At 54.0% G+C, this 25,708-nt stretch overlaps 1 protein-coding gene across 4 annotated transcripts; it reads right to left on the bottom strand.

Moving 5' to 3' along the window:
* Positions 1-25,299, bottom strand: MINAR1 (membrane integral NOTCH2 associated receptor 1). 4 transcript variants are annotated; one of them, XR_007128974.1, is made up of 6 exons: positions 25,192-25,299; positions 11,032-11,289; positions 5,565-7,900; positions 3,971-4,225; positions 3,530-3,596; positions 200-243 (listed from the first exon to the last, which is right to left on the bottom strand). XR_007128974.1 is itself a non-coding variant. In XM_047739285.1 (5 exons), the coding sequence occupies exons 3-5, from the start codon at positions 7,851-7,853 to the stop codon at positions 46-48; spliced, it is 2,742 nt and encodes a 913-aa protein (XP_047595241.1). In that variant the 5' UTR covers positions 7,854-7,900; positions 11,032-11,289; positions 25,192-25,299; the 3' UTR covers positions 1-45. The 4 variants fall into 4 exon arrangements, 3 of the variants coding, with proteins under 3 accessions (XP_047595241.1, XP_047595242.1, XP_047595244.1); XM_047739285.1 differs by lacking the exon at positions 3,530-3,596 and having other exon boundaries at positions 1-243; XM_047739286.1 differs by lacking the exons at positions 3,530-3,596; positions 11,032-11,289 and having other exon boundaries at positions 1-243; positions 25,192-25,281.
* Between the last annotated feature and the right edge of the window lie 409 nt (positions 25,300-25,708).

Genomic DNA, 25,708 nt, shown 5'->3' with positions numbered 1-25,708 from the left:
GTGCCGCCGGCTGTCATGGGCTGTGCGCCGCCCATGGCCCCGCGCTCAGGACTTCATGGTGCAGATGGGCACGACGATGACGAGGATGACGGTGCAGGCGGCGGCCGCGATCAGGGCGGCGATCTTGCAGACCTTGGCCCGTCTGAACTCTGCCTCCTTACGCTTGAGCAGGGAGTCGTAGCCCGGTGTGTAAATGTCCTCCATCCAGTACTCCAGGTTGTTTGGGTTCAAAGATTCTTGCGTCTGGAAGTGAAGAGAAGCAGTTAGAGACACCGCAAACACCAGTTCCCGAAGGCCCCGTGCGGTCCGCCACTGGCTGTCCGGGTGACCGTGACGTCCGCCGCCGTGGGGCCGGGCTGAGATGGGCTGCTGAGGCCCCAGGCCCTTGGCACGACGGCCGGTGCCTGCCCCACCCTTGCTGCCTGTGTGCCGACGGTCCCGACACGGGGAAACCACGGGTCTCCTCTGCACCAGCCAGCAAACAGGGCTGTGGCCACAGGCAGGCTGTCCCCACGGCCGGAGGAGCGGCGAACACCCCTGACCAGGGGTCTCCCTAGCAGCCCCTCCAGAGCAGGGCCCTTTGTGGCACGGCTGCCCTCTCGCTCTGATTCCGTTCCCAGCTCCTCCCTGAAGCCTCCACTGAAAACTCAAAGTGCCTCCCGATAAGCAGCTCAAACCAAATAGAAACTCGTTCCAGGTCAAACATTTGTCAGAGCTGGTCAGGCCCCTGCGCAGGGTCAGGGTCTACAGACGTGCGCAGGCCATCCCTGGGCCTGGGGCTGCGTCCCCACGGGCAGAAGCCGCGTGGAACCTGTCTCCTGGCTCCCCGAGATGGGGGCACCGTCCACAGGAAAAACACCAGAAGGAGCCTGTCTTGCAGAGGCCCCCACTCCAGGGGACGGGTACGACCCCGTCACAAAAGGCAGTGCTCTCGTTCGATGACACAGTGTCACATAAAAGCAAACATGTTAAAATTCCAAGGGAGGGCCCCTCGCTCTCTGAAACGCAAACAAAATGTCCGTTTTGAAGATGGTCTCGGCGTGTTTCATACTCGAAACACGGGCACACGAGAGTCTGTCTCACGCACACGAGATCACAAAACAAACCCTTCCAAACCGCTCTAACCCTGAGTCGGACCGTGGCATTGGGAGAGTGCTGGTGATTCGAACCCGTTTCACTCATCGTCACCTGACCTTGCAGAGAAACCCTGTTCTTTCCCGCCGTGCTCTTTGCCCCAGGAGCCTGGCTCCCGGGACCACCCAGGGGGGCCCAGTCAGGGGACAAGGGCCTCTTGGTCCCTACCAGGCACCAGCTCCCAAGCCATGGGTCTCGGTGGGTTGCAGAACAGCTCCCTTCCCGCGGCCTCAGATTCAGGGTGACAACGTCCTATCACTGGCGCCGGTTCCCCAGAGGCTGCCCGGCCTCTGCTCCTGCTCTCCGCACCTGCGGACCACCCCCCTGCAGGAGGGCCAGCCGGGTGGACAGCTGTGGCTCCGTGTCCAGCCCCCGGCACCTGCCCGTGGACAGCCCCCAGGCTGAGAACAGTCCCTACACTTTTCAGTGGTTGACAAAAGTCAAAAGAGGACTATTTCACACTATGTGAACATTATATGAAATTCAGATCTCTTAGTCCACAATAACGCTTCGTGGAATCCCAGCCATGCCCGCCCGTTTGCAGGGGGTGGGGAGCCACTTTCAGGGGGCAGGGGCGGAGTCCAGCAGCTGTGACAGACACCAGAGTCCTCAAGGCCCAGACTGGTCACCAGCCTCCTTTGCAACCCTGTTCTAGTGCATTCTGTGCAACACTGCATCATGGCAAGGACAGGGCTGAGGGGTCCTTAGAACTCCCCAGACTCCCTTCCCCACTAAGACAGAACATCCACGGGCTCCTGTCCCCCACGGGGTGGGAAGCAGCACTAGCCACTCCGATGTCCATCCTGAGCAAGAGGACCCTCTCCTTGAGCTCAGGGTGCTCCGTCTCGGCAAGAGCCCCCCTACAGTGTCTTCCACCAGGGTCCCCAGGACGGCAGCCTCCCCGAGCTGCCCACTCCCTTTGTTTGGACACACGCCTGTCTGCACGCTTCAGCCCGAGCTCCCTCCCCACCAAGCTCTGCCCTCCGTGGGCCCTTGGGCTGTGTGGCTACGGCCACCAACCCCCTCAGCCATCACACAGACCACAGATGGGACAGACGGATCCAGGGTGGGCGCATCTGGCTGGGAGACTGGTCCGCAGCAGCGGGAGGCTACCCTCGAGGGCTGGTGCATCTGTTCCTGCCGTGCACCTTGAGGACGAGCTCTGGCCATGTGGGCCGCACCAGTCCCCCTCCTTCCCGAACTTGCCAAGGAGGGAAGCCGTGAACACACCCCCACTTCCAGTGTCTCCTTCCCTCCGGCTCAAACACAAGGATATCAGCTTCTTTTCTTGTACGTACGTTTGATGGGCTGGGGGACAGCCTGTGAAATAAACTATTTTTCACGAGTTTTTCCAGCAAGCGGAAACTCTAGTGACAACAGATGGAACGTTGACACTGAGGTTTCCAGGAACGCAGGCGAGGGACCTTGTTGTCACCAGACTCCGGCAGGGAAAACCAGGAAAACCCAGCCCACACCCTTTCTCTGCCCTCCAGTGGGCCTTACCGACAGGGATTCTCATGTGCCCACCTGGGGACCCCGTGAAGACCGTCCCCACGCTAACGCTGCTCTCACATGACCCAAGCTTCGGGAGCGTCCCCTAACTGCTGTCCCTTAGGGCCCAGTATGAACAAATGTCACTGCACGGCAGTCACGACAGGGGCCTGAGGCTCCTGGACACCCCTACCAATAGGAAAGGCCACGCGGGAGAAAGGGCCCTGGCCACTGGTGGGGCTGAGCTTCTTAATCTCCTCATCGGGGAGCTGGAGGTGATCACAGTCGTCCCTGTGCCTTGAGCTCGCAGTTTGCCGTGAAAAGCCCCTGTGAGGGGGACTGACGGTTCTCAGCATCATGGACTGGCCCCGAAATCCCTTTCAGTACCCACTTAATGGCGGTGCTTTAAGTACCTTCTTTCCAAAATTCCTCACCATGACTCTGCAAGGGAGACAGTGCCGTGTGCCCACCGGACAGCTGAGGGGACAGACGCTCAAGCAGAGGCTTGAATGTCCTGGGTCTCACAGCAAAGGAGCCCTGGACCGGAGCCCCACACTGCCGCGGACCCGTGGAGTCCGTTCCGGCCACACCGCGCCCCCCCCCCGCCCCTCTGCCTCGGGCCCAGGCCAACCCCTCTTGGCGTCTCTCCCACTGCCCCTCAGTGACATGGTCATCCTGGGACCCAGAGGTCCGGCCCCACCACCCACAGAGCTAATACGCAGGTGGGGACACGCGCCTCCAGGTCCCACAGTAACTCGGACACAGGCAGATGCGGTGCCAGAGGGAGCGGGTAGAGCTGCCCACCCACATGTGAGGGGCCCGGGCCCCAGCCCCGCGTGTGGGGACCAGAACACATGCCCGCCAGCCACAACGGCCTTCACAGAGCTCTCGGGGTGCTCCTTACCTGGGGACGGCTCCGTATGGAAACAGAGTCCATAGCTCGGCTCCCACAAACGTGCTTATCCCACGAGCTACGTGTGGAAGGAGAGATCAGCGTGCATCTCACTAAACAGTTCAGCTCAGGTCTTGTGTGCAAGACGAGAAGCTTCACTGGGTGCAAAGCCTTAAACGTGCGGTTAGCAAATGGCGTGGCCCAAGCGAGGGCATCAGTCACATTGTTTACAAACGCAGATGCTGCATCACGCTCCCCTCGTTACCATCTCCACTCCGTGGCCCGGTAAAGCCCCGAATTCCGTGGCAGCAGCCCGGGGAGCTGTAGGGTGCGGGGGCGGGCTGGCCCTGGCCATCCCGGGTGCTTCCTGCGCTGGCTGGGGCGGAGCCGGGCTCCTCCCCCGCCGCCCCTCCCCCACCCGCACCCCGGGGTAGGGGGCAGCTCGAGGCTCACCTGCAGGTCCAGGGCAGTCAGCTTGCCCTTGTCGCCCGCGTTCCTCGTGTATTCCTCAATGGTCCAGGAGGGCTGGCCCCGCTTCACCTCGGCCAGCTGGGTCAGCCGCATGTCCGTGTACAGGGGGCTGCTCTTCAAGTGGGCTTTGAGGGAGGCCGGGTGGGGACGCGGGCTGAACACCTGTGCCACCAGGAAGCTGTCTTTGGGCTGCTTGGGCGGTCGGTGCTGGGGGGGGATGTCGTACTGTCTGTCCGCCTGCGGGTGGGTAACAGAGAGGTCCAGACAGACGGCACGGGGGCTGCAGGGTTTCCCACCCGCTAGAACTCCCTGGGCCCCAAGGCTTGCCACCGGCGGAACCGCTTCCCACGCAGACGCCACTCCCCGGGAGCAGCAGCCATGCGGAGGGCCCTGGCCCGAGGCCCACACTTGACCAAACCCTCACACCCTCATTACCCCTGACCACGTGCAGCCGTACTCCTGGTGCAGAAAAGGGGAGAACGGGACCGTGAGGGGAGGTGGGGAAGGGAGGGCGTGCAGGTGCTTGAGGGGACAGGCGGCGCGAGCGCATGGAGAGCAGCCCTCTGAGTACGTAAGCGCGTGTGCACCCCTGCACGGGACCAGGCCAGCGAGCCTCCGCCGGCCCCTCTCCAGCCCCGCCAGCCGTCCACAGCTGCGGAAGGACAGAGCAGCCACCAGCACGGACATCGATGATTCTCTGGGATCAGAAAAAAACACCACTGCTTTTATTCACTCTTTTCCCCCGACTTCGGACACTGAAAACCTGCCGAGAGCGTCTTCTAAGCTTCTCCTTCTTGGCACCATGGGAGGGTCCCGGCCTCCCATCTGGCTCTGTGTGTCGGCAGCCCACGCCGCCGCCACTTCCTCTCAGACCCTGGGCCCTCGGGTGTGCCCCCGACCTTCAGAATCAGGGGAGGGGTCTGAGAAGGCAGCACACGGTCACTGGAGCCTGGGTGGGGGTGGGGAATGACGGGGGCCACCGACACCAGTCACCCCACTGCAGGGGACACGAGCACCTGCACGTGAGCTCCCTCTGGCCCAAGCAGAGGAAAGGGCCGAATGGGGAGCTGCTGTCCTCTGGGACCAGCGCCGGGAACAATTTCCTTATTTGTCTGGCTTTTCCTATTCACCCTCTACAGATCTTACCATGGAAAGACTCGAACTTTCCAAGAGGAGCACCATGAATCCACGAGGCCCAGGGAAGGGACACGGGACCCTGCACGCCGGGAAGGCAACCCCGTTCCCTCTGCCTGCACCCTGCTATCCCAGAAGGAACAGGATGTCACCCTGGGCAACGCCTGCCTCTGCACCACGTCCCCCATCACGAGGACTTGGCCTCCGCCACCCATCCCGCATCCAAACCCCACTTTCGCCCATGGGCAGCCTGGCAGCCCACGCTCCTCAAGCCAGCGGGACAGACAACCTGCCCGAGCCTTCCTCCCCGTTCTAACGCAGAAAGCCCGCAAATCTGGAAAGAGCCAGCGCATGGAGGGAAGCCTTCCTTCCTGACCCGCGCTCGGCGCACAGGGACTGGGACGGCGCGAGGGCCCGGCATCATGGGCGCGGGTGAGATTACCTCTTTGGCCTTGCGGTGCCAGTCCTTACTCTCCCCGGGGCCTCTGTCCTTGCCGTCCTCCTCCCCGAGGCCCCCGCGGCTGGCGTGGGTGATGGTGCGCCAGTCTCTGGGCGAGTTGGAGGTGCTGGCGATTTTGGATTCCGTAGCGCTGTTCTCCTCCGTCAGGGACCTGGAAGACGGCCGGGTGAAGAGGTTCTTCTTTAAGGCCTTGACGCGAAGGCTCTCGCTGTTGCTGCCGCTGGCGTCCGAGCAGTACCAGTCGGCCGCGTTCTCCAGCTTGGGTCCCCGGGGGCCACTGGGCATTCGGAACATGCGCGGAGAGGCACTATCGTCCGACGGAGCCTCGCTTGTCAAGGAATTCAGGTCGATCTGCACGCTCACCTTCTCGGGCTGTTGCATTTTCTGATCCAGCTTGTTTAGCTTGCCCAGGACCTGAGAGATTTCCTCGCGGACCCCCGACAGCGACTCGAGCTTCCGCTCAATCTCGCCAATGCGGAGCACCAGTCTGCACACGCTGGTTTTCAACTCCTCTTCCGAGGGGTGGCTGTTGTCAGGCCGGTTGCCCTTTTCTCCTTTGCTGCCGGGAGGCCCGTTGGCGGTTTTGGTTAGGTTGTGCTCGGGGGAACTGTCGCCGTCGGACTTGTGAAGCTGAGACAGGGACCCCGTGCTGTTGTAGCAGGAAGACGGCATCACGCCCGTGGAGCCGCTGATGCTCATGTCATCCAGAAACCGAAAGATGTCGCTGATGTCATCGCTGACGATTTCCGAGTCGTCGTCAGACTGCTTGGTGGCATGCCTGTCGCAGTACTTGGTTTGCCCCGAGGCGCACAGGTCTTTGCACTTCTTGGCCTCCAGCACGTGCTGCTCCGTCTGGGTGCCCACGCTGCTGGTGTCCGAGCTGAGCTGCCCGCTGGTACAGCCGATGCTCTTGTCTTTGAACTTCTTGACCGGCTCGTGCTTCTCCAGCTCAACTGGGGACGAGAGCTCTTTAGACCTGAGCGCGTTTGGTTTCGCCATGTAGCCAACGGGCAGGATGGGCTGTTGGTCCTTCGGCACCAGGTAAGTGGGGCGCCTGTCTGGGGTGGGGAAACCGGGGCTCTGGCTGCTGGGATTAGGGTAGCGCAGCTTCTCCTCAGAGGGGTTTCTGTTAAAAAAGGACCGTTCAAAGTCAGGGACTTCCTCGGTGTTCAGGCTCCAGCTTTTGGCCGGCCAGGGGATCTGCTTGCCCGGCCTCCCGGCACAGCGCCTGGCGTCCCGCGTCCCCATCACCGGCGTGGGTCCGAAGTACGTGGAGGCTTGAAGGTCGTCCAAGCTCTCGTGCTTTGCGCGTCTTTTGTTGGGCGTGGGGGAGTACACGGGGTCCAGGTACTGGCTGCTGTAGGGCACCTCGGAGCTGTGGTTGAAGAAGGCAGTCTTGTGGGGCTCCTTCCGGCCCTGGGGCTCCCTGTGCTCGGCCTCCGCCTTGTTAGCGGGGCCAACCAACGTGGGGGACACGGTCATCAGATTATGGAAATCCTCTTTAAAGATGTTCCTCTTCTGGACACAGGACTGCACCACGAACGGCTCCTCGCTGGAAATGAAGGTCTCCTTGATGCCCTGGCTGATGGGCAGGGAGTCTTGGTCCGAAATGGACTCATTCTCGATGTTCATGGGGAAGTAGGTTCTCTGCATCTCACAGGGCTGGGGGCTGGCCACGGAGTAGGGGGGGGTGAGGGCCTGCAGCCGGTCCAGGGAGGCCGCCCGGCCCTTCAGCTCTCTGCTTACGCCCAGCAGGAAGTTGGGCTCAGAGGCGGGCACGAACTGCGGGCAGTCCTTGCGGTCGGCCTTCCGGCCCTGGGAGGACTGCCGGGCAGGGTAGCCCCGGTGGAAGGGCCTCTCACTCAGCTCACAGCTGACCGGCTCGCAGACCTCCGTGTCCGAGCGGCACGACTCGAAGGACGCCTCCTTCTTGCGTACCTTCTGCCGGCCGGCGGGCAGCTTCTCCTTGGCGGCGCCCCCGTTCATTTGGATCAGGTTGAATATGGTCACGATGTCCGCGGCCACCATGATCTTCTTGGACTGCTGGTTGTTCACGGTACATTTCATCTTGTCTTTGAACAGCGTGGCCGGGAAGTTGGGGTCGAGGCAAGCCGTGTAGAAGAGCACGCTTCTCAGCTTGGCGAGCTGGGACAGGTCAAAGCGGGCGCACAGGGACTTGCACAGATCCTGATAGGAAACGGTGTTTTGCTTGCTGTCCAGCTCCTCCAAGATCTTCATCAGGAAGAGGGACGTGTCCTGGTTGGTCTCCATGACGTCGGACGTCACAGGCTCCTGCCGTCACAGTCTTCCAGTCCGTTCTACAGGGACAACATCAAAAAGCGGAGGGAGGTCACAGACACAGTGGGGTTGGGAGCCAAGCTTGTTACGAACCACACAGAGACATGCAAGGAGAACCCTCTTAATGGAAAAATGTATTATCAGCTTTGAAAATATTTAGAACACACAACTTTATAATTCCCTTCCCGGGAATCAATGACAATGATTTATGGATAAAGATGTTTGCTGTGATAGCGTTTATAATAGTGAAAAAAATAAACCATCTTGAATACTCCAATAAGCGAGGGACGCGTGAACGAAACTCTCATACAGGATGACTTTCCAGAGGCATTACCACGATAGCCACGCACGTCCTTACGACGGAATGTGACCCATCCATAAAAAGGAACTCATTGGGACATCTGGGCGGCTCAGTCCGTGAAGCAAATGACTCCTGGTTTCTGCTCAGGTCACGGTCTGAGGGTCATGAAATCAAGTCCCATGTCGGGCTCTGTGCTCAGCGGGGAGCCTGCTTGGGGGTTCTCTCCCTCTGCCCTGCCCCACCCCTGCTCTCTCTCTGTCTCTCTTTCAAATAAATGATTCTTAAAAAGAAAAAAAAGGCACAAACTAGTGTACAAACAAGGATGTGGACGGTGCCCACAGGCGTGACGCTCAAGCTGAAGAAGCCAGAGTCGCCGGCTGTGTCCCGTAGTACTCAACTCTGATCACATTCTAGAAAACACACCCACGGCCTCGGGGCTGGCTGTGAGTGGTGCAGGGGGCTTCCCCAACTGACTCAGGAAACCACACGCTCACACGTGTGAGTTTTCTTGCACGTCAACTACACCTTCCTTGAAAGATGACATATTGAGGACTTTTGGGGACACACACCAAAAAACCATGCTGCAATACTGAGAGGGAAAAAAAGAGGAAAATAAATGTTTTAATCCAGAAGCTCTTAATTACAGGAAGTTATATATTCTTAGAGATGAAAATTAAAGAAAACAATGTACACTGAAATATTACCAGTGGTTATGTTTGGGTGATAAATATGGATTTTTCCTGAAGAGGAATCTTTGTTCTTCAGTATTTTATGATGCAAATTTTCAAATGTACAGCGAAGTTGGAAGAATTTTATAGCAAATACCCATATACTTGCTATCTGGGTTGCACCACTAACATTTTACAATTTTCGGTCCCTCTCAGACCAGTCTATCCACCGTTCATCGAGCCTTCTTGCTTTTTCTAATGCACTTTGAAGTAGAGCGTGGACATCTGAACATTCCGTCACGCGCATCGTTAACCCGAGGTCGATCATCGCTCACGGTTTTCCTTTGAGGATCAGATCCTCATGCACGAACCCTGAGTGTGCGTTTGCTGAAGCTCTGATGAATGTGCCTGCTCGCGCGGTAACCCTAACCACAGGAAGACCCGGAGTGTTCCCAGCCCCCTCCCACCCACCGTGTTCTCATGCGGCCTGGGTACCGTCATGTGCTCCTTGAGACTTCCCGCCCTTTCTAAAATTCCGACATGTGCTACTTGTCATCTGCACACAGTAATAACAATAATAAGCCTTACTTGGAAATGGAGGGAAAGCTACGTTAACCATCCTGATGGAAAAGTTAAACACACCAAACCCAGAGTTCCGCGAAACATCACAAGAGCAGTAGAGTGCACTGATACATGCGGACCGGGTCTGAGATTTCCCAGCGAACGTGGAAGCCCACAGCACCGCCCCCCGCCCTACTCCCGGGCACACCCACTTGGAAAGGCGCTCAGATGGGCTGACCTGCTGATTCTGAGATCGGCTCAGCCCGTTTCCCCGGGGAATGGTGTCTTTTCTCCGGGTTAGAGTTCGGTGGCTCCTGGAAATGAGTTCTCTGTCCCTCCTGAGGGCAGCCTCCGTCCCTCCCGAGGGAGCCTCCGTCCCTCCCCAGAGGCTCCTGGCTCAGGCTCGAGCTCCCCCACACGTGTCTGCAAGGACATGTAGGGCCCATGGTTTGGATTTTCCCATGCAGAAGCTCCGAGGGGTCCTGTTCCTACCCAGGCCCACCCGGCCACTGAGCCCGCCCTGTGGAAGCATCGGTGAGAGGCGGGGACAGCCTGTCATACTGGGGCGTCAAGTAAATGAGGGGACACAGGGATCCGAGTGGCGGCGAATGAACACACGGAGGGAAGGGCGAGCTGGGCACACGATACTGAGCTGTTTGCTGCTGGATTCTTCCAACAAGCACTTCTGCGGTTGCCCTGACCCACAGGAAGCACACATGGGGGACACAGGGCGGCCACAGGGAGCCCCACACCGCAGCGAGCCGACCCCTGCGGCTCCCGGGACCGCCCGATGCTGCCCCCCTGGGAGAGCCTCGCCATATCCTATACCACTTCCCTGGCTGAAAACCTCCATCCCAGCCCAAAAGCGGCATTGGGAAAGGCGAGGCCCCATGTGTCCTGGGGAGAATGGGATCTGGTTCACCTGACTCCGCTTTTATTGACAGTGAGATCTGGGGGCTTACGAATGGCCAGGGAGGAACAGAGCAGGCGTTCCAGGCAGAGGGCGGGAGGCTCGAAGGGGTGGTGGGGCGGAGTCCGCTTGGCGAGGCGGAGAGAGGGAGGAGGAGCTGCGCAAGCAGACATCCGGAGCGGTGGGAGCTGGGCTGCCGGGCGGCATCTGGACTTGATTCTGGCGCTGGTGGGAGCCGAGAACACCAGGCGTGCAGCTTGGGGTGAGCTCTCAGCCACGGGATGCACAGACAGACCCACACCATCTGCCCCTTGAATGCCTCCCGATCCGCACAGCCTGCTCTAGGCTCTCCCAACTCCCATCCAAGGCGGCCTCCAGTCTGTGGCTCTGGGAAGCGCAGGCCCCAGACCCCTGATGTTTTCCCTGCCCCCTCACGCGTCCCCCTCTGGCCATGACTGATGTTGCTGTCTCTGGTCCTTGCGGCTGGAGTGAAGGTTCACCCCCTCAGAGCCTCACGCATTTGTCAGAGCTCGAAGTGCTGACCTCTGACTCCAACCGACCAAAACAGAGCAGAAGAGTGGGGGTGCACTGGGGACTCGCGGGGTTGCCACGGAAAGCTCTGGGCAGACTCAGCTGTCCTCACCTGCCTTACAGACTCCGTCTCCCTTCTGCCAATAACCCTCAGATCTGGTGGGAATGAGTGACACAAACCTTCAGTCGGATCAGCGAAACTGTTATGAAGGGTTCTCATTCAGGCTTTCCCACGGGCTGTCATATCCTGATTGTTCAGAAGCCAAAATGACGGCAGCGATGGAATGTGGCCGCGGCAGTCCCGGCTCACGCATTGCCACACAGCTCCTCTGCAGCCCCCGGGTTGTTCCCGCCCAAGTGCTGGCCCACTTGTGGTTTGGATGTTGTCTGCTTCTAGGATGGTGTTCGCTGCCGTGATTCAGTGTGGATTGAGGGAAACTGGAAAAGGGAGGCAGCAAGTGAGCATCCTGAGATGTGTGGTCCGGAAAGTCTGCATCTCCTTGTGTTGCCTACAACAAAACGTCCAGCTGGATGGAGACCCCTTTCCCTCTCGCAGACAGCTCTCCTCCACACAGTCTGCTGAAGACGGCGACGAGAGCTGGGAGGAGCTACCCTTCTGTTTGCCCAGACGTGTCCCCCACCCCAAGCTCAACCGTGGTGCAAAGCCCTTGCCTAAGAAACCAGGACATTATGAAGCAATTTCCAGGTCTGGTGAGAAGGCAAGCTTAGAAAATATGAGAAACCTTCCATTATGAACACCTACAAATGCTGGATAAAATACATTTTTTTTTAAACATGTGGAGCTAAGTTTGGGAGAGAGCCAGGTGAATGTCCAGGTGCCAGAAACAGAGAAAGGATTGAAAATCATGGGGTGAGCGGGAGCGTTGGTAATGTGGCTGCTGTGGGGAAGGTGGGGCAGGTGGTTCCCACTGAGTTAGGAGACAAGAGGCCTCCACCAGATGGCGAGTGGGAGCATGGATGTCTGCCTGGAGCTGGGACCCCTGAAGGACTATTCTCTAACTCTGTGTGAAAATACGAAATACAGAAAAAAATCTGTTCATGAGCTCAGGAAACAAGGAAGCTTGTTGGCCTCTGAGTTAAATAGAGGAAAAGATTACTCCTTGAATTGTAAAGCAGGGCAACACCTTAAATGCTTTGGGGCCAAAATTTATGTTGCCACAGGGTTCAAGAACTCTCGAGCTGAGAAATTAATATGATATCAGTTCCATGCTAGTGATACCCCCGGATGCAAGCAAGGCAAATGCGGAACTGCTCTGGACAATCCACGGCACCCTGTGGAGGTAAGAAGCCACATGCACTGACCCTGAGTAATAGTTCAAAAAATCACAACGCACAAGAGAAAATATTCAACAGGGAGTGAGAGTCATCAGACACAAAATAATCAGGACCATTAGGACTTTAAGAACATCACAAAATGGAACAGCAATCTTAAAAAATCTGTAAATATATTTTAAACAAGAAAAGATATTTTAAAATCTTTGGAAATCCAAATGAAAGAGGACGTTGTGAAAAAAGAACACAGAGACCTGGAAAAGAACCAAATGGTACCCCTAGAAATATAAAAATAGTCACTGAAATAAAAATCACAATATCACAAATCACAAATCAAATAACATATAGCATAAGCAACGAGAAAAACAGTGAACCGGAAGACAAATCTAAGGAAATCTATCAGCATGCAGCATAGAGAAATACAAAGATTTTAAAAATACAAAATCAGGGCTAAAAGACATAGAGCACAGGAGAACTCTTAACAAATGCCTAACAAGAATTCCAGGAGAGATAAGAGAGGATGGTGTAAAATCAATGATCAAAATAACAATGTCTAGAAATGTTCGCAAATTGGAAACATGAGTTCTCAAATTCAATAGAAACTGCAAATAAGACCTATAAAAATAAATGTACCCTTAAAGAGCAAAGCACACCATATTGAAACTGAAGAATACCAGAAGCAGAGAGAAAGCCTGAAAGTGGGTGAGGCAGTCGGGAGAGGGAATGAATTACCGAGAAAAGAATAAAACAAAAAACGGGTGTCTCAGGAATAATAAAAAATAAAAAAAAAAAAAGGAGAGGGGACAGGGGCAACTGGATGACACAGTCAGTTAAGTGTCCAACTCTCGGTTTCAGCTAAGGTCATGATCTCAGGGTCATGAGATCAAGGCCCCTATCCAGCTCTGTGCTTAGAACAGAGTTTACTTGGGATTCTCTCTCCTTTTCCCTCTACCATTCCCACTCATGTTCTTGCTTTCCCTCTCTCTGAAATAAATAAATCTTTAAAAAAAAACTAAAGGGGACAATTCTGTTTTATAAAGATGAGATTGTAATTTGGGGCATTTTTTAGATAAACTGATGTCTATGTATAAAATCCACATTTTGTGTATATTCTATGAAAAGATGTCCAGAATTCTTGGTCCTTTTAGAGTTTAAAAAAAGAAAAGAAAAACTAAAAGACATGGACATAAAATTCTTAAAGTGTTAAGGAAAAATGACTTACAGTTCATAATTCTATCACCTGAAAAAAAAACCCATTATTCATAAATTAAAATTAAAACTGAAGACACATTCCTTACTGTAAAAACTACAAAAGAAGCTCCTTTGGGGGAAAAAAGCAAATTTAGAAAAAAGAAATTAGTAAACATATAGTTAATTCTAAATATGTATCGATTGTATAACACCATATTAATGACTGTTTTTTTAGCTACAATGGATGGGGGATGGTAATCAAGGTCAAAACTTCTTGAGCATTACCAGGTATTCTCAGGAGTAGGAAAAGGATGTTAAATAAATTTAGATGTTAACTCAAAAAAATGTATATTAGAAAACAGTTTATGGATAACCACCAATAGAACAGGAAGAAATTATAGAACTTAATGTAGAACTTCTAAACTAGTGTAGAGAAAACAGAATAAATAAAATCTCAATCAATTAATAGAAAATCAGGAATAAGAGAAATAAAGAAGAAATGAAAAACTAAGATAAGCAAAAATCACAAGATGACAGAAATATTTCCAAATACATCAAATCACAATAAATGTAAATGGCCTACAGTTAACAGTTCAAAAGACTGTGACTCTCATATTGGATTAAAAAAATATATTGCAGTCAAATGCCACCTATGAGAAATATACCTAAACATGTTGTCACAGAAAGGTTGAAAGTATAAAGATAAAATAAGGCATACCAGTCAAAACCAAATCAGAATACAGCTGGCCTTTGTTATAGGCAGAATGGTACACTAGTTAAAGACCATAGACTCTGGAGCCAAATTGCCCAAATTTAAATCCAAGCTCTTCCACTTACTGGCTTGGTGACTTGAGCACTATGAGTCTCTGCAGTTTCCTCAGCTAAAAAATGGGGATGATACTAGTACCAATATCACATGACTGAGTTATATGCACGAGTACCTGGCAAAAAGTAAGAAATTTGGCAATACAGACGAAGCTTGAGATTGGCAAATCCTATTGCCCACCAAATCTACCTCCAGTTATAAAGCAAGATAAACATTCACATGGGTTTACAAGGTGGCAAAGCTGCTTATTTTTTTTAAAGATTTTATTTATTTATTTGACAGAGACCACAAGTAGGCAGAGAGGCAGGCAGAGAGAGGGGGGTAAACAGGCTCCCCATGGAGCAGAGAGCCCGATGCGGGGCTCAATCCCAGGACCCTGGGATCATGACCTGAGCTGAAGGCAGAGGCTTTAACCCACTGAGCCCGGCTCAGTGGCTCCCCGGCAAAACTGCTTATTAAAAACATTTTTTAATAGTAAAGAAGTACAGTGGGAAAGAGATAAGTATGGGTTTATCATATCACCGATATTATACAGCAGCTAATGTGAATGAATTTATTTACAATAAATTTAAGGATAAACTTAAAAAACACAAAGATGCATGGAAAGGAAAGTTGCAAATGGATGTATCCTATCATTGATGTAACTTGAAAAAAAATATATAGATTGTTTTGGAATGTTTATATAAAAAGGATAGTATGAAAACATGTATGGAAATGAAACATGCCAGGTTTGGGATGACGGTTTCCTTTGGAGAAAGAGAGGGGAGAAAGGAAGATGTGGTGTAAGACCTAAAATGAAGGCCCGACATTCTGTGCTGCCTTGACATCTGGTCAAACCAGGAGGGCCTCACGGCCTCCACACTCTGCTCCTGCAGAGAAGACCCACTAGCCAAACAGCTCTCCTTATCAAGGGAATCAGGCATAGCTCCTACCTGTTCCTGAGTAGTAGGTGTTGGTAACTTGCCAGCCATGGAATTATTCAAACAAGCCAATCACAACATCCCACAAGATCCAGGGGTCCCTTCACCCTCTTGTCCCATAATGCCAATGGAGCCAAGTTCAAACCCTGTGTGCCCCGTGTCCTCCTCCTCTGGGCTATGAATACATGATATACAAACTACCGTCAATTTCATCTGTCCAACATCAGGTGTCCAGTGCATGGCCATCCCCATAACCCTAGGGAGGGAGTCCTCCCTCTAGCGGAGTGAGGAGCAAGTGAGGGAAACACAAGGAGCAGCAGGTAGAACATGAAATTTCACATACTCTTCCCTTAAAAAAAAAAAAGCAGGGAAGCAAAAATATGATCAAATGTGAACTCCCAAGTTGGGTAATGTTCAGTCCTTTTATTTGACAGAGAGAGAGAGAGAGAGAGAGGACAGCAGAGGGAGCATCAGGCAGAGGAAAAGGGAGAAGCAGGCTCCCCGCTGAGCAGGGACCCAGATGTGGGGCTTGATCCCAGGACTTTGGGATCATGACCTGAGCTGAACGCAGACTCTCAACTGACTGAGCCACCCAGGCACCCCCTTTTATTCACTTTTTAAAAGATGTATTAATTAAAAGGTAAAGTACATTTTAAAAACTGGAAAAACAAGTTTCCACTTAGCCCTGTCAAAACGGAGGCAAAAGAAAAGAACACAAATTTAAGTAGGCTCCACACCTAGTATAGCGCCCAGTGAGGGTCCTGAATTCAAGACCCTGAGATCAAGACCTGAGCTGAGATCAAGAGTCAGAGACTCAACCGACTGAGCCTCCCAGGCACCCCCCCAAAAGAAAATTCTTATAAATGAGGCTGTCAAGGTGAATAACTAAGAAAATCAAGAAGACGGTGTTTTGCTTGTTGTTCATGCTTCATTGTCTTTGCAGTTCTGCAGTGAGAGGTCCTGTGTGCTGGAGGGAACCCTGTCAAGTTATTTGCTTTGAGATACTTAGTGAAGTGTTCTGGTCAAATGTCAATCTATTTGGATAGCCAAATATTAAAACTTGCTACAAAGCTCCTGCATTTACAACGTGATGGCTAACTCACTGGAGACAAGAAAGACAAGCAGCGGACTGGAATGTAGGTAAGGACGGCACATATGATGAAGGTAGCCTTTCGAGTCGATGAGAAAACAGCGGTTTATTCTGCAGAACGTAAATGCATCAATAGTTAAATATTATGGGAATGATTGGTGAAAAATTAAGTTAGCTCTCAGTCCTTGCCATACCAAAAGGAAATTACCAATGAAATAAAAAGAAGGAAATTTGAGTCAGGATTTAGATAATGCAAGGTTGTGTAAGCATCGTACATACAAGATTCCAGAAATTGCAGAAATTGAAATCATGGATGAGGGGTGCCTGGGTAGCTCAGTGGGTTAAGCCTCTGCCTTCAGCTTAGGTCATGGTCTCAGGGTCCTGGGATTGAGTCCCACATCGGGCTCTCTGCTCAGAGAGGAGCCTGTTTCCTCCTCTCTCTGCCTGCCTCTCTGCCTACTTGTGATCTCTATCAAATAAATAAATAAAATCTTAAAAAAAAGAAGAAGAAGAAGAAGAAGAAATCATGGAGAAAAAGACTGATCAGCTGGGATAAATGGAAATTACTTTCTTACGACACCAATAAGGGTCACAAAAATTGAGGAAAAAAACTGGATTGCAGAACCTTTTAGCATCTTACTGAAATCTCTGAATACTAATAGGAAAGAAGGAAGAGCCCCCAAAATAGTGAATTTACAAAAAAAGAAAATAGTGCACATCATAATCAGTAAAGCAAACTAAAACAGCAATTTGACTAACTTATAATTCATAAATCTAAAGAAAGTATCTAAAATGATATTTTCTTTATGAGGTGCAGAAGCGGTATAAGGCATGGGATTTTTGCTTGCTGGATTGGTAATGGTTAAGAAGGCTAGTACTGCTATCAAGGGAGGGGGTCGACAGTGGAAAAGAAGGCACCCCCATGTATCTATCACTGGAGAGGTACACACCTGTGTGACTGTTAGAGGAAGTAATCAGCTAAAATTTAAAATAAAACTTAACACCTAAAATGAAAATATACCTAATTTTATTTTATTTTTTTAAGATTTTATTTATTTATTTGACAGACAGAGATCACAAGTAGGCAGAGAGGCAGGCAGAGAGAGAGAGGGGAAGCAGGCTCCCCGCTGAGCAGGGAGCCCAATGGGACCCTGGGATCATGACCTGAGCCGAAGGCAGTGGCTTTAACCCACTGAGCCCCCCAGGCACCCCTATACCTAATTTTAAATTAAAAAATCCATACTCCTAAGTACATCTCCAAAGGAAATCATTGGATAAGTATAAAAAGAAAAAAAGTGCTACAAATATTTTCTCTTCAACATTGCTTATAAGAAGAAACTTTCACCACTAAACTTTGTATCCAACTGGTCATGTAAGATTACAGCACATCAGTACATGGAAATACCATGCAGCCGTGAATGAATCATGTTGCAAATATTTATTATTGACACATTTAATGTTAATGGCATATTTGTAAGTTAAAAAGCACGCTACTAAATGACATATTGTAATGCGATATAAAATTGTCTATATATAATATCTTCTACATACCAAAACTAGTAATAATCGTCTCTGGGTGTTTTTTTCCTCCTTGTTTCAGGTCTGTATTACTTAAATGTTCTGAATATCTCATTTTCTAATGAAAAATAAAGAGGAAAAGATATACAGGCAGATCCCAGAAATGTAAATTGGGAAGTAAATGATCACCTCTGCTCTTTGGCTTTCTCGTCTAGAAAAGGAAGGTATCACTTCCTCCTCCTGGGATCACTAAGAGGCTCAAATGAGACATTCATTTTTTTCATTCAAAAGATACTCATTTTGTAACTGGCACATGCCAGGCACTAGTTTAACAGGTAGAAATACAGCAGGATATAGAGCAGATTAAAACAAAACAAGAATACCCTAGTAAGCTTATATCCTAGGTGGGGAGATAAATAATAAGCAAAATAAATGTAAAATGTGTAGTATTGTAGAGGTAGAAAGCATTATGGAGGGAAAGAGAGGAGGACAGACAGGGCAGATGGGGGTTGCAATTTTAAAAAGATGGTCAGAGAAGTCCTCAGAGGAAAGACTGCATTTGAATGGAGTCCCCAGATATGTATGAAACAAATCATGTGCCTACTTTCTTTCCATGAGGTGGAAAGGTGGAGGAAACAGCCTGTGCAAAGGCCCTGGGGCAGAAGCACGAGTGGCATGTTTGGCTGGCCATGGAGGCACTTTATAAAATATAGTGTGCAAAGAACTATGTATTACCGTATTATCTCTGATACAATATTTTGTGCCAAAATGATTATTTTCTTTATCAAAATGTCTCCAAAAGATAGCTTCCTAATGCTCAGGCATCATTCATGTCTCATTTTAGGGCAAAATATTAATAATGAGTAGGAAGTCCCTTATCTTCCCCTCTCTTCTCCTGAAATCATCCCCAAACCAGCCTCCTCCTTTTGACCATCCAGGGAGAGGTGAGGCCCTGGACCAGATGACTTCTGTGTTTTGTTTTAATTTGAGTTAACTATTTGTTTCCAGCCCAGCAATAAGTCTAAATGCACATCCCAGATCCCGTGTGTGGCCTCCTGACAGCCGGGTGGAGCTCCGCAGTTCCCGAGCCTGAGTGCTTTGGCAATGATGTTGAACTTTTGATGCTGTTTCCCAAACCGGGCTCCATGGGTTCAGCCATTTCAAGAGGGCAGAACTCTAGGATTTGAGAAATGCCGACCAAGGTGACAATCGGTGCAGACCCTTCAGAAGTCAGATCAAGCTCTGCCTCCGGGTCAGCCTCCCTGCACTTCCGTGGCAGACACAGACCATCTCGGACGTCGTCCTGTATCAGCTTCCCCTGCAGCTGCGACATCACCACAAGCACAGAGGCTTGACGCCGCCCCGATCTGCCATCGAGAGAGGAGACAAGTCCCCAGCCGGCCACACGGGGCTGAAACCCAGGTATCAGCGGGGCAGCGTTCCTCCCTGGCGCTCTAGTGACAGATCCCTTTCCTTGCCCTCTTCCTGGTTCCTGCACGCGGCTTTCCTCGACCCTCGGCCCCTTTCTCCATCTCCAAAGCCACCAGTTACGAGGCTCCCAGCCCGGCTCCAGTGGCTACGGCTCCCTCTGCAAGTCGTCTGCCTTCTCCTCCCCATTTACAGGCTGTCGTGATAACCCCTGGCCACCCAGATAGCCGGGATGACCCCCTTCCCGAGGTCCTCAACTTCCTCACGTCTGCAAAACCCCCTCTGCCGTGTGACATAATGTGGTCAGGGGGGCTGGGGGGCTGGCCCGTGGGCATCTTTGGGGGTTCTTCCTTACGGGGCCTCCCACCGGGGCCTGGAGCAGCGGGCCTGAAACCCCGGCCACCCCAGCACGTGGAGGGAGGGAAGTCTCACTCCCCTCTACTTGCTCACACGTGCAGCAGACGTCCCTGGAAGCCTGCCATCCTTCTCCAAAGGCGAATGCTTTGCCCCAGTTGATAAAATCCAACCTAAAATAGAGAGGAAACCTCTACTGACAGGCACGCGTGGGGAATGAGACTACTGCTGGTGCGGGACTAAGGGCTTCCCGGGGCCGTAATCCAGAAACACATCCTAAAATCCCGGAATCATGGCCGGCCACACGGCCTCATCCCTCTCCCCATTCCTGGAGCTCACGGCACCCCTGCCCTGAGCCAGTGGGTGTGGTGGCCCCCTGGAGAGAAGGCAGCCTCTCCCCCTTCCCTAGGGGCCCAGGGGCCAGGTAGAAGTCAGGGCCCCGGAAAAGGCAGCCCTCCGGGGGATTTGCAGGTGGCTTCTCCCACCCCCCTACCGCCCCTACCTCCCCCACCCCACCCCACCCCCGGCTCCACGGCCACCGCAGCCACCGCAGCCACTGCCCCTTCCCTGTTGATGGGATGTGGCTGCAGGAAACATTCTGTGACTCGCAGTGTTGGCTCAATTCTCCGTGCCCCCTCCTCATGCGACTGGCCACAGCACTTGTAAATGTGGGGTAAACCCAGGCTTGGTTCTCAGCCCAGACATTCCAACAGGGCAAAGCCAGGAAGTCCATATTCATGAAGATCTCAGGAGGCTCTGGGATGGTGGCAGCTGCTTGGAATTCTGGACAGGTCGCACCTCGGTGCCACGGACCCATGGTTCTTCTTTAAATAATTCCCGACTGGTGCATGTGCTTCTCCAGGAGCTTTTTTATCCTGACGTGCAGAGCACAGGTATCTCCCTCATCCTGGACCTGACCATCTTTCCAGTGGCCACGCCATGCAGTGGACTCAGACAGAGCTTGTGGGGGGATCGAATCGTGATGCTTTCTTCCTGTGGCCGCTGGAGAGTCAGGCCTTCCGTATCCCCACAGAGAACCTTGTGAGTCACGTGCCGGGCTGGTCAGTCCCACCCTCACCCAAAAGTGCACACCGATCTACCCAGACTGTGCCAGACGCCATGCCAGTCCCAGGGCAACACGGTGACGGGTGCTGTCCCACCCCTCCAGGGTCTCCCAACCCAGCGGGAGAAGCAGACCAGCAGAAGGGCCATAGCGATGGAGACAGAGAGGAACGGCTCACAGCCCACTGCCCACGCCCATTCTTCGTGCCGACCCGGCCCACTGCCCGCCCCACTCATCGCCCACCCCCTGTCCCCTCACTGTCCGCCCCACCCACCCCCTGCCCCTGCCCCTCACACTGAGGAATGACTTCCCACTTCCCTCAGCTCCACACACCGCCCGCGCCCGGTGTCTCCTGGTCGCTTCTCAGCGCTGCTGAGGCCCCGCAGGGTTCCATGAGGGCTGCAGCCCCTCATCCTTGCAGGACTGCCCCCCGTCCCTACTGCCCTGCTGACCTTCTCGGCTTGTTTTCTCAGCTGTTTGCTGAAGTCTCTTCAAGTCACCAGAACCCTTGCATGTGTAGCTTCCTGCAAAAAACCTTCTTTTCTTGAAATCCCAACGTTCACAGAGGCTCCATGGGGCCGTCCCTGCCCATCAGCCACGGGGGGGTCACGAGGGCCCCCAGCACAGAACGGGAGCAGCAGGAGGGAAGGACGCAGCAGACAGGACACCCACAGAGGCAAAGTAGACGTGGGCGGGCTCAGCGCTGTCCCCACTGTCCCACCAGGGGAGAAGGCTGTCATGAAAGCTCTCGTTGGAGGGCGTGCATAAATGAACCCCAGAGCCCCAGAAAAATCACACAGTGAGCACGGCTGGCAGCGCACGCTCTCAGGCTGGCATTCAGTGAGGTGCGTGCACACGCGTGTAGCCCAGCTGGCGGGCAGCTTCCCACCCCGGATGAGGAAGGACATATCAGCAGGCCACAGCCACGTGTCACTGGCCTTTCAGCTCATCCCACAGACCCCCTTCGCTCTAATTCCAATGTCACAAAAGAGCTTCCCTTTATTACCTGGCCTCTAGCCTCCCTGATCAGTGAACACATTAATCAGACTCACTTTCTTCCCCTGAACCATTAAACCAGCACGTTACAGCTTAAGCCCTTGGCTTTCGGTCATCGTGGTCCTTCCCTAAAAGAACAACATGGGTATGCCACCAAGTGCGCTCTCCAACTAGCTCACGGTAATCATGTCCTCAGCCCGGTGTCCACACCCCAGGGCTGTTCCCCATAAAACGCCGTCTCAGCAACCACCATCCCCCTGATGGGTTCTGATCCAAAGGCAACGTCAGCCCAAGGCCGTCACCTGCCAGGATAGGTCAGGTTCTGCTGCAGCGACAAACAGTCCCCAGACTCCAGTGGCTCAAAACCCCAACGGTTGACTTCTTCTCCAGGCCACGAGTCCACTGTGAGTAAGCTGGGGTCTGTGTTCCCGGTCATCTCTGATCGAGGACTCAGACTGAGGGGGCAGCCACCTCCCAGAGCTCTCCCTGTCACTGGAGTGGAGGGAAAGGGGGAAAAAGGTGAGCTACCTTCCACGCCTTAAAGGGGGCCCAACCAGGTAATTAGAGGGTTGGCACTTTTGGTCTCAGCCCCAGTCTCCAGGGAGGGGACAGTGACTGGAGCTTGAGTCAATGGCCCACGACTTAACCAATCATGACTCTGTAATGAAGGCTCCGTACAACCCCAAGAGCAGAGCTCCCTGCCCCTTTTACGGAGAGCTTTCAAGTTTGAGGAACCAGGATGTGAGCCCTACAGCGCCTCCAGCAGTTGCCGTCAGAAGGAACCACGTGTGTGCATGTGCAGGACCCCACCCCCGATGCTGGAACTCAAAAAAGCCTCCTTAGCAGCTCCGACTACAGGAAAGGTTTTCTTACAACACGCCATGCGGTATCCTAGACACTGGAGACAGCAACGGGTAAATCCAAGTCCCCCTCACGATTCACATAGCGCCGGAGCCCAGCCATCCATTGGTCACGGTCCCATCAAAATAGCTCCTTATCTGCTCATCTGTCCAGCAAGGACCCAAAAGCAGCTGCTCACCTGCTGGGCACAGGGTAGACCTGGGAAATTTAGGGCTTGCAGCAGTTAGGGGACTCATGTGCTGGGGACACGGCCAGCCATCCGGAAGGAGTGGGAGCCAGGGAAACACAACACAGGATGGAATCACCACAGTGTCTGCTTCCAACACTCGGGGAGAAGACGTGCCATGTTCTAGAGAGAAGCCTTTCGGGACCCTCCAAGTGTGTTCTGGGGAGCCGCTAGCGGTTCCAGAAGGGCGCTCTGGAGTCAGGCTGGGAGGGAGCCGCCGTCGGGTGGCTTCCCGCTCTTTAATCCATTCCGTATACGTAACAGTCATATAAGATTCAATTTTAAAAGAGAAACAGAGCGGGGACGTCCATGATCTGATCTGGTGCACTCTCCTTTCCGACACATGAAAACAGGCGAGCAGGGGAGTGAAGGAGCTCCCCAAGGTCATTCAAGGAGTGAGAGGTGGCTGGAGTCGAGTCTGGCCCTAGCTGCCTCTGCGCATCTCTAAACTCCGTAATGCTTTTCCTCTTCTTTCCCTTTTTTTCTCTTTCATGTCAGTGGACACTGAGTCTGCAGGTAAGCTCCCAAAACTGCAATCCAAATGTCAGTGGGAAGAGCTAATCCATGGGGCTTTAGCCACAGATTTGCGGAGGAATCTGGAAGGTTCCCCCAGCTAGTTTGAGAATGCCCATCACCCCCTGGCTGGAGTGGGGAGCAGGGTCCTCTCCTTCCCCCACCCCGCCACCCCGAAGACGCCTGCCCCACAGGCACAAAGCCCTCATTGCAACACTGGTCTCTGCTTCACATTTGTCAAGATTTGAGACAGGGCTGATGTGGGGACCCCTGAACCCCCAGACCAGTCCTGTGTGCTGTGGATGGAGACAGGACAGATGGCCTGGCCTCGGTGGAGCCTTGCCCTCGGAGGGAATATCAGGGAGTTAATAAATCCAAAGGCTTTTAGAAGTCGCAGAGTCTCATCAGTGTTGCCTCTAGTGCCAGCCAGGGAAAGAAGACATTATGTATGTTAAACTCAGAAAGAACATACCACCAACAAAGAACGCTTTGTCTGTCCTCCAAGTATTAAGTGCTCTACAACACTTCCTCACCGAATCATCAGAAATGCAAATAAACTGTTTGATCTCGTCTTTCCCTGGCAACTGATGTGTATTTTCATAAAGTCCCTGATCTATACAAACCTCAGACACACACGGTAAAAATCAGACTATTTACCAGACAGCTAAGGCTTTCCCTCCAGGCTCCAGGAAGCGACGAAGAAACTGTAAGTTTGCTCCTGCCTCCGCCCTCCCCTGCCACACAAGAAGGAAGCCCATTAACGGGGGTCTTGCAAGTCCCTCTACAGTGCCAGGAGCCCGAGGCTCTCCTACTGTCTTTTCACACTTCGGCGGTGCTCGGAACACTATGGCCAGGCTCAAAAGGAGCCGGGGGCCCAGAGCTCATTCCAAAAGCCATCTGTGGCCACAGCCCTCGGCTGGCTCCCACCCGCAGGGCAGGCCCAGTGGATTCCCGAAAGGGGGGGGGGGCATTTACTGACCCTCTCCATCCAGAGAGGGGATGGCAGTGGCTTGTTTGTGGGAGGAAGGGGAGCCTTAGGGCCCCGGAGCCGCTGCCAGGCTCGTGGCAAGTCTTCACATGGTACCTAAAATCACAGCAGAGCCCTGCCCGGAAGCACCAGGTCACAGCCCTGGGGGGCGGCAGCAGACACTAGGTCCCCTCCTGATGAAATCACCCCATCCGCAAGGGAAATGGAAGGCTCTTTAAGACAGATCTCTGTTGTTTACAGCCGAGACTCTGGCTGTTTCCTTCAGCTTCGGTCTGCACCGAACGTGTGCACAGCAGTTGAACAGCTACACTCTTCCCCGGGAGCAGTGCTGACAGAGCGCGGTCACAGTCAAGCTTCCCGGATGCCACGGGAAGCTCTGGGCACCCCCGGGGAGCAGACAGATGATTACTCCGGCTGGATCGGATCCCGCGGGGGACACTCACAGTCCTCGCTTTGGCACGGATGGAGGATTGTCTGCATACGCATGGATCAGACCGTATGGAAGGGCGCACCACCCGCCACCCAGGCCTGGCTCCTGTGCTTTCTGGCAGGTGAAGTTGAACCTCTCACCTCCCCGGGAGGAACGATCCCTTTCCACCTCTACGTGACTGGAAACGTCAGTGTAAGAATCGGGTGCGCCGGCTGGTCCACCTGGGGCTTGTCCGGCTTTCCGTCTTACTTTGCGCCTCCGATGTGTCAGGCGTTTTGCACACCCAGCTCACAGATTTAACCCTCCAAATATCGTTTTCCAGAACAGAATTTTCAGCCGCGAAAACTTGCCCCAAACTGCACGGTCCCTTCCCGGATCTCTGACCTCACCGCCAGGTTTGGCGAAGCCCGGCAGTCCCCACCCCCACCCCAACACCTTTTCCACCAAGCCCAGGGCTCAGCGCCAAGCGCCCCGCGGCCCACAGAGCTGGGAGCCCCGCCGAGGAAGGTGGGCGCTCCCGCCGGCCCCGTCTGCCCCCCGCGCGCGGCGGCCCCACCGCAGTCACTCGCGGACCCGCGTCGCCCGGACACACACCCGCTCGCGTGCGCCCCCGCCCCGCGCGTCCCGGGCTCTCCGAAGTTACCTCCGAGGCCCCCGCGGGGCTTCCTCTGCTCTCCCGCGGCGCTGCGCTCGGCCTCCAACGCCGCGCCTCGGGAAGGTTCCGAGCCCCCGGCCGGGCTCCCGGGGCAGCAAGGGGTCCGCGCCCGGGGGCGGGGCGGCTGTAGCTCCCGCCACCCGGCCCGGGGGTCCGCCCTCAGCCTCGCGGCGCCCACGGGGCTGCGAGCGGGGCCGGGGCGGGCGCGCGGCGGCCGGGACGGGCGCGCGGGCTGCACCGGGGCAGGGGGCGGCCGGCTCCGGCTCGCATGGCCCCAGGCGGCCCCGGCCACGGTCTTTTGTCTCGGTCGGCGCGCCGCGTCACGGGCTGGGGGCAGAGAGCCGCGCGGGCCGGGCAGCCGGCGGCGGAGAGCCGGGCTCGCGGCTCGCGGTCGCCCGCCCGGGGCGCGCAGCAGGCGGGGCGCACGGGCGGGGACTGCGCGCACCCCGGGGACGGAGGGGCGGGCCCGGGCAGGGGCGCGGCTGGAGGCTGCGGCGAGCGAGAG

Source organism: Lutra lutra, chromosome 7 (genome assembly GCF_902655055.1).
Source record: "Lutra lutra chromosome 7, mLutLut1.2, whole genome shotgun sequence".
In the NCBI taxonomy this organism is placed as follows: domain Eukaryota; kingdom Metazoa; phylum Chordata; class Mammalia; order Carnivora; family Mustelidae; genus Lutra; species Lutra lutra.
This window is presented reverse-complemented; position numbering and strand designations above follow the sequence as displayed.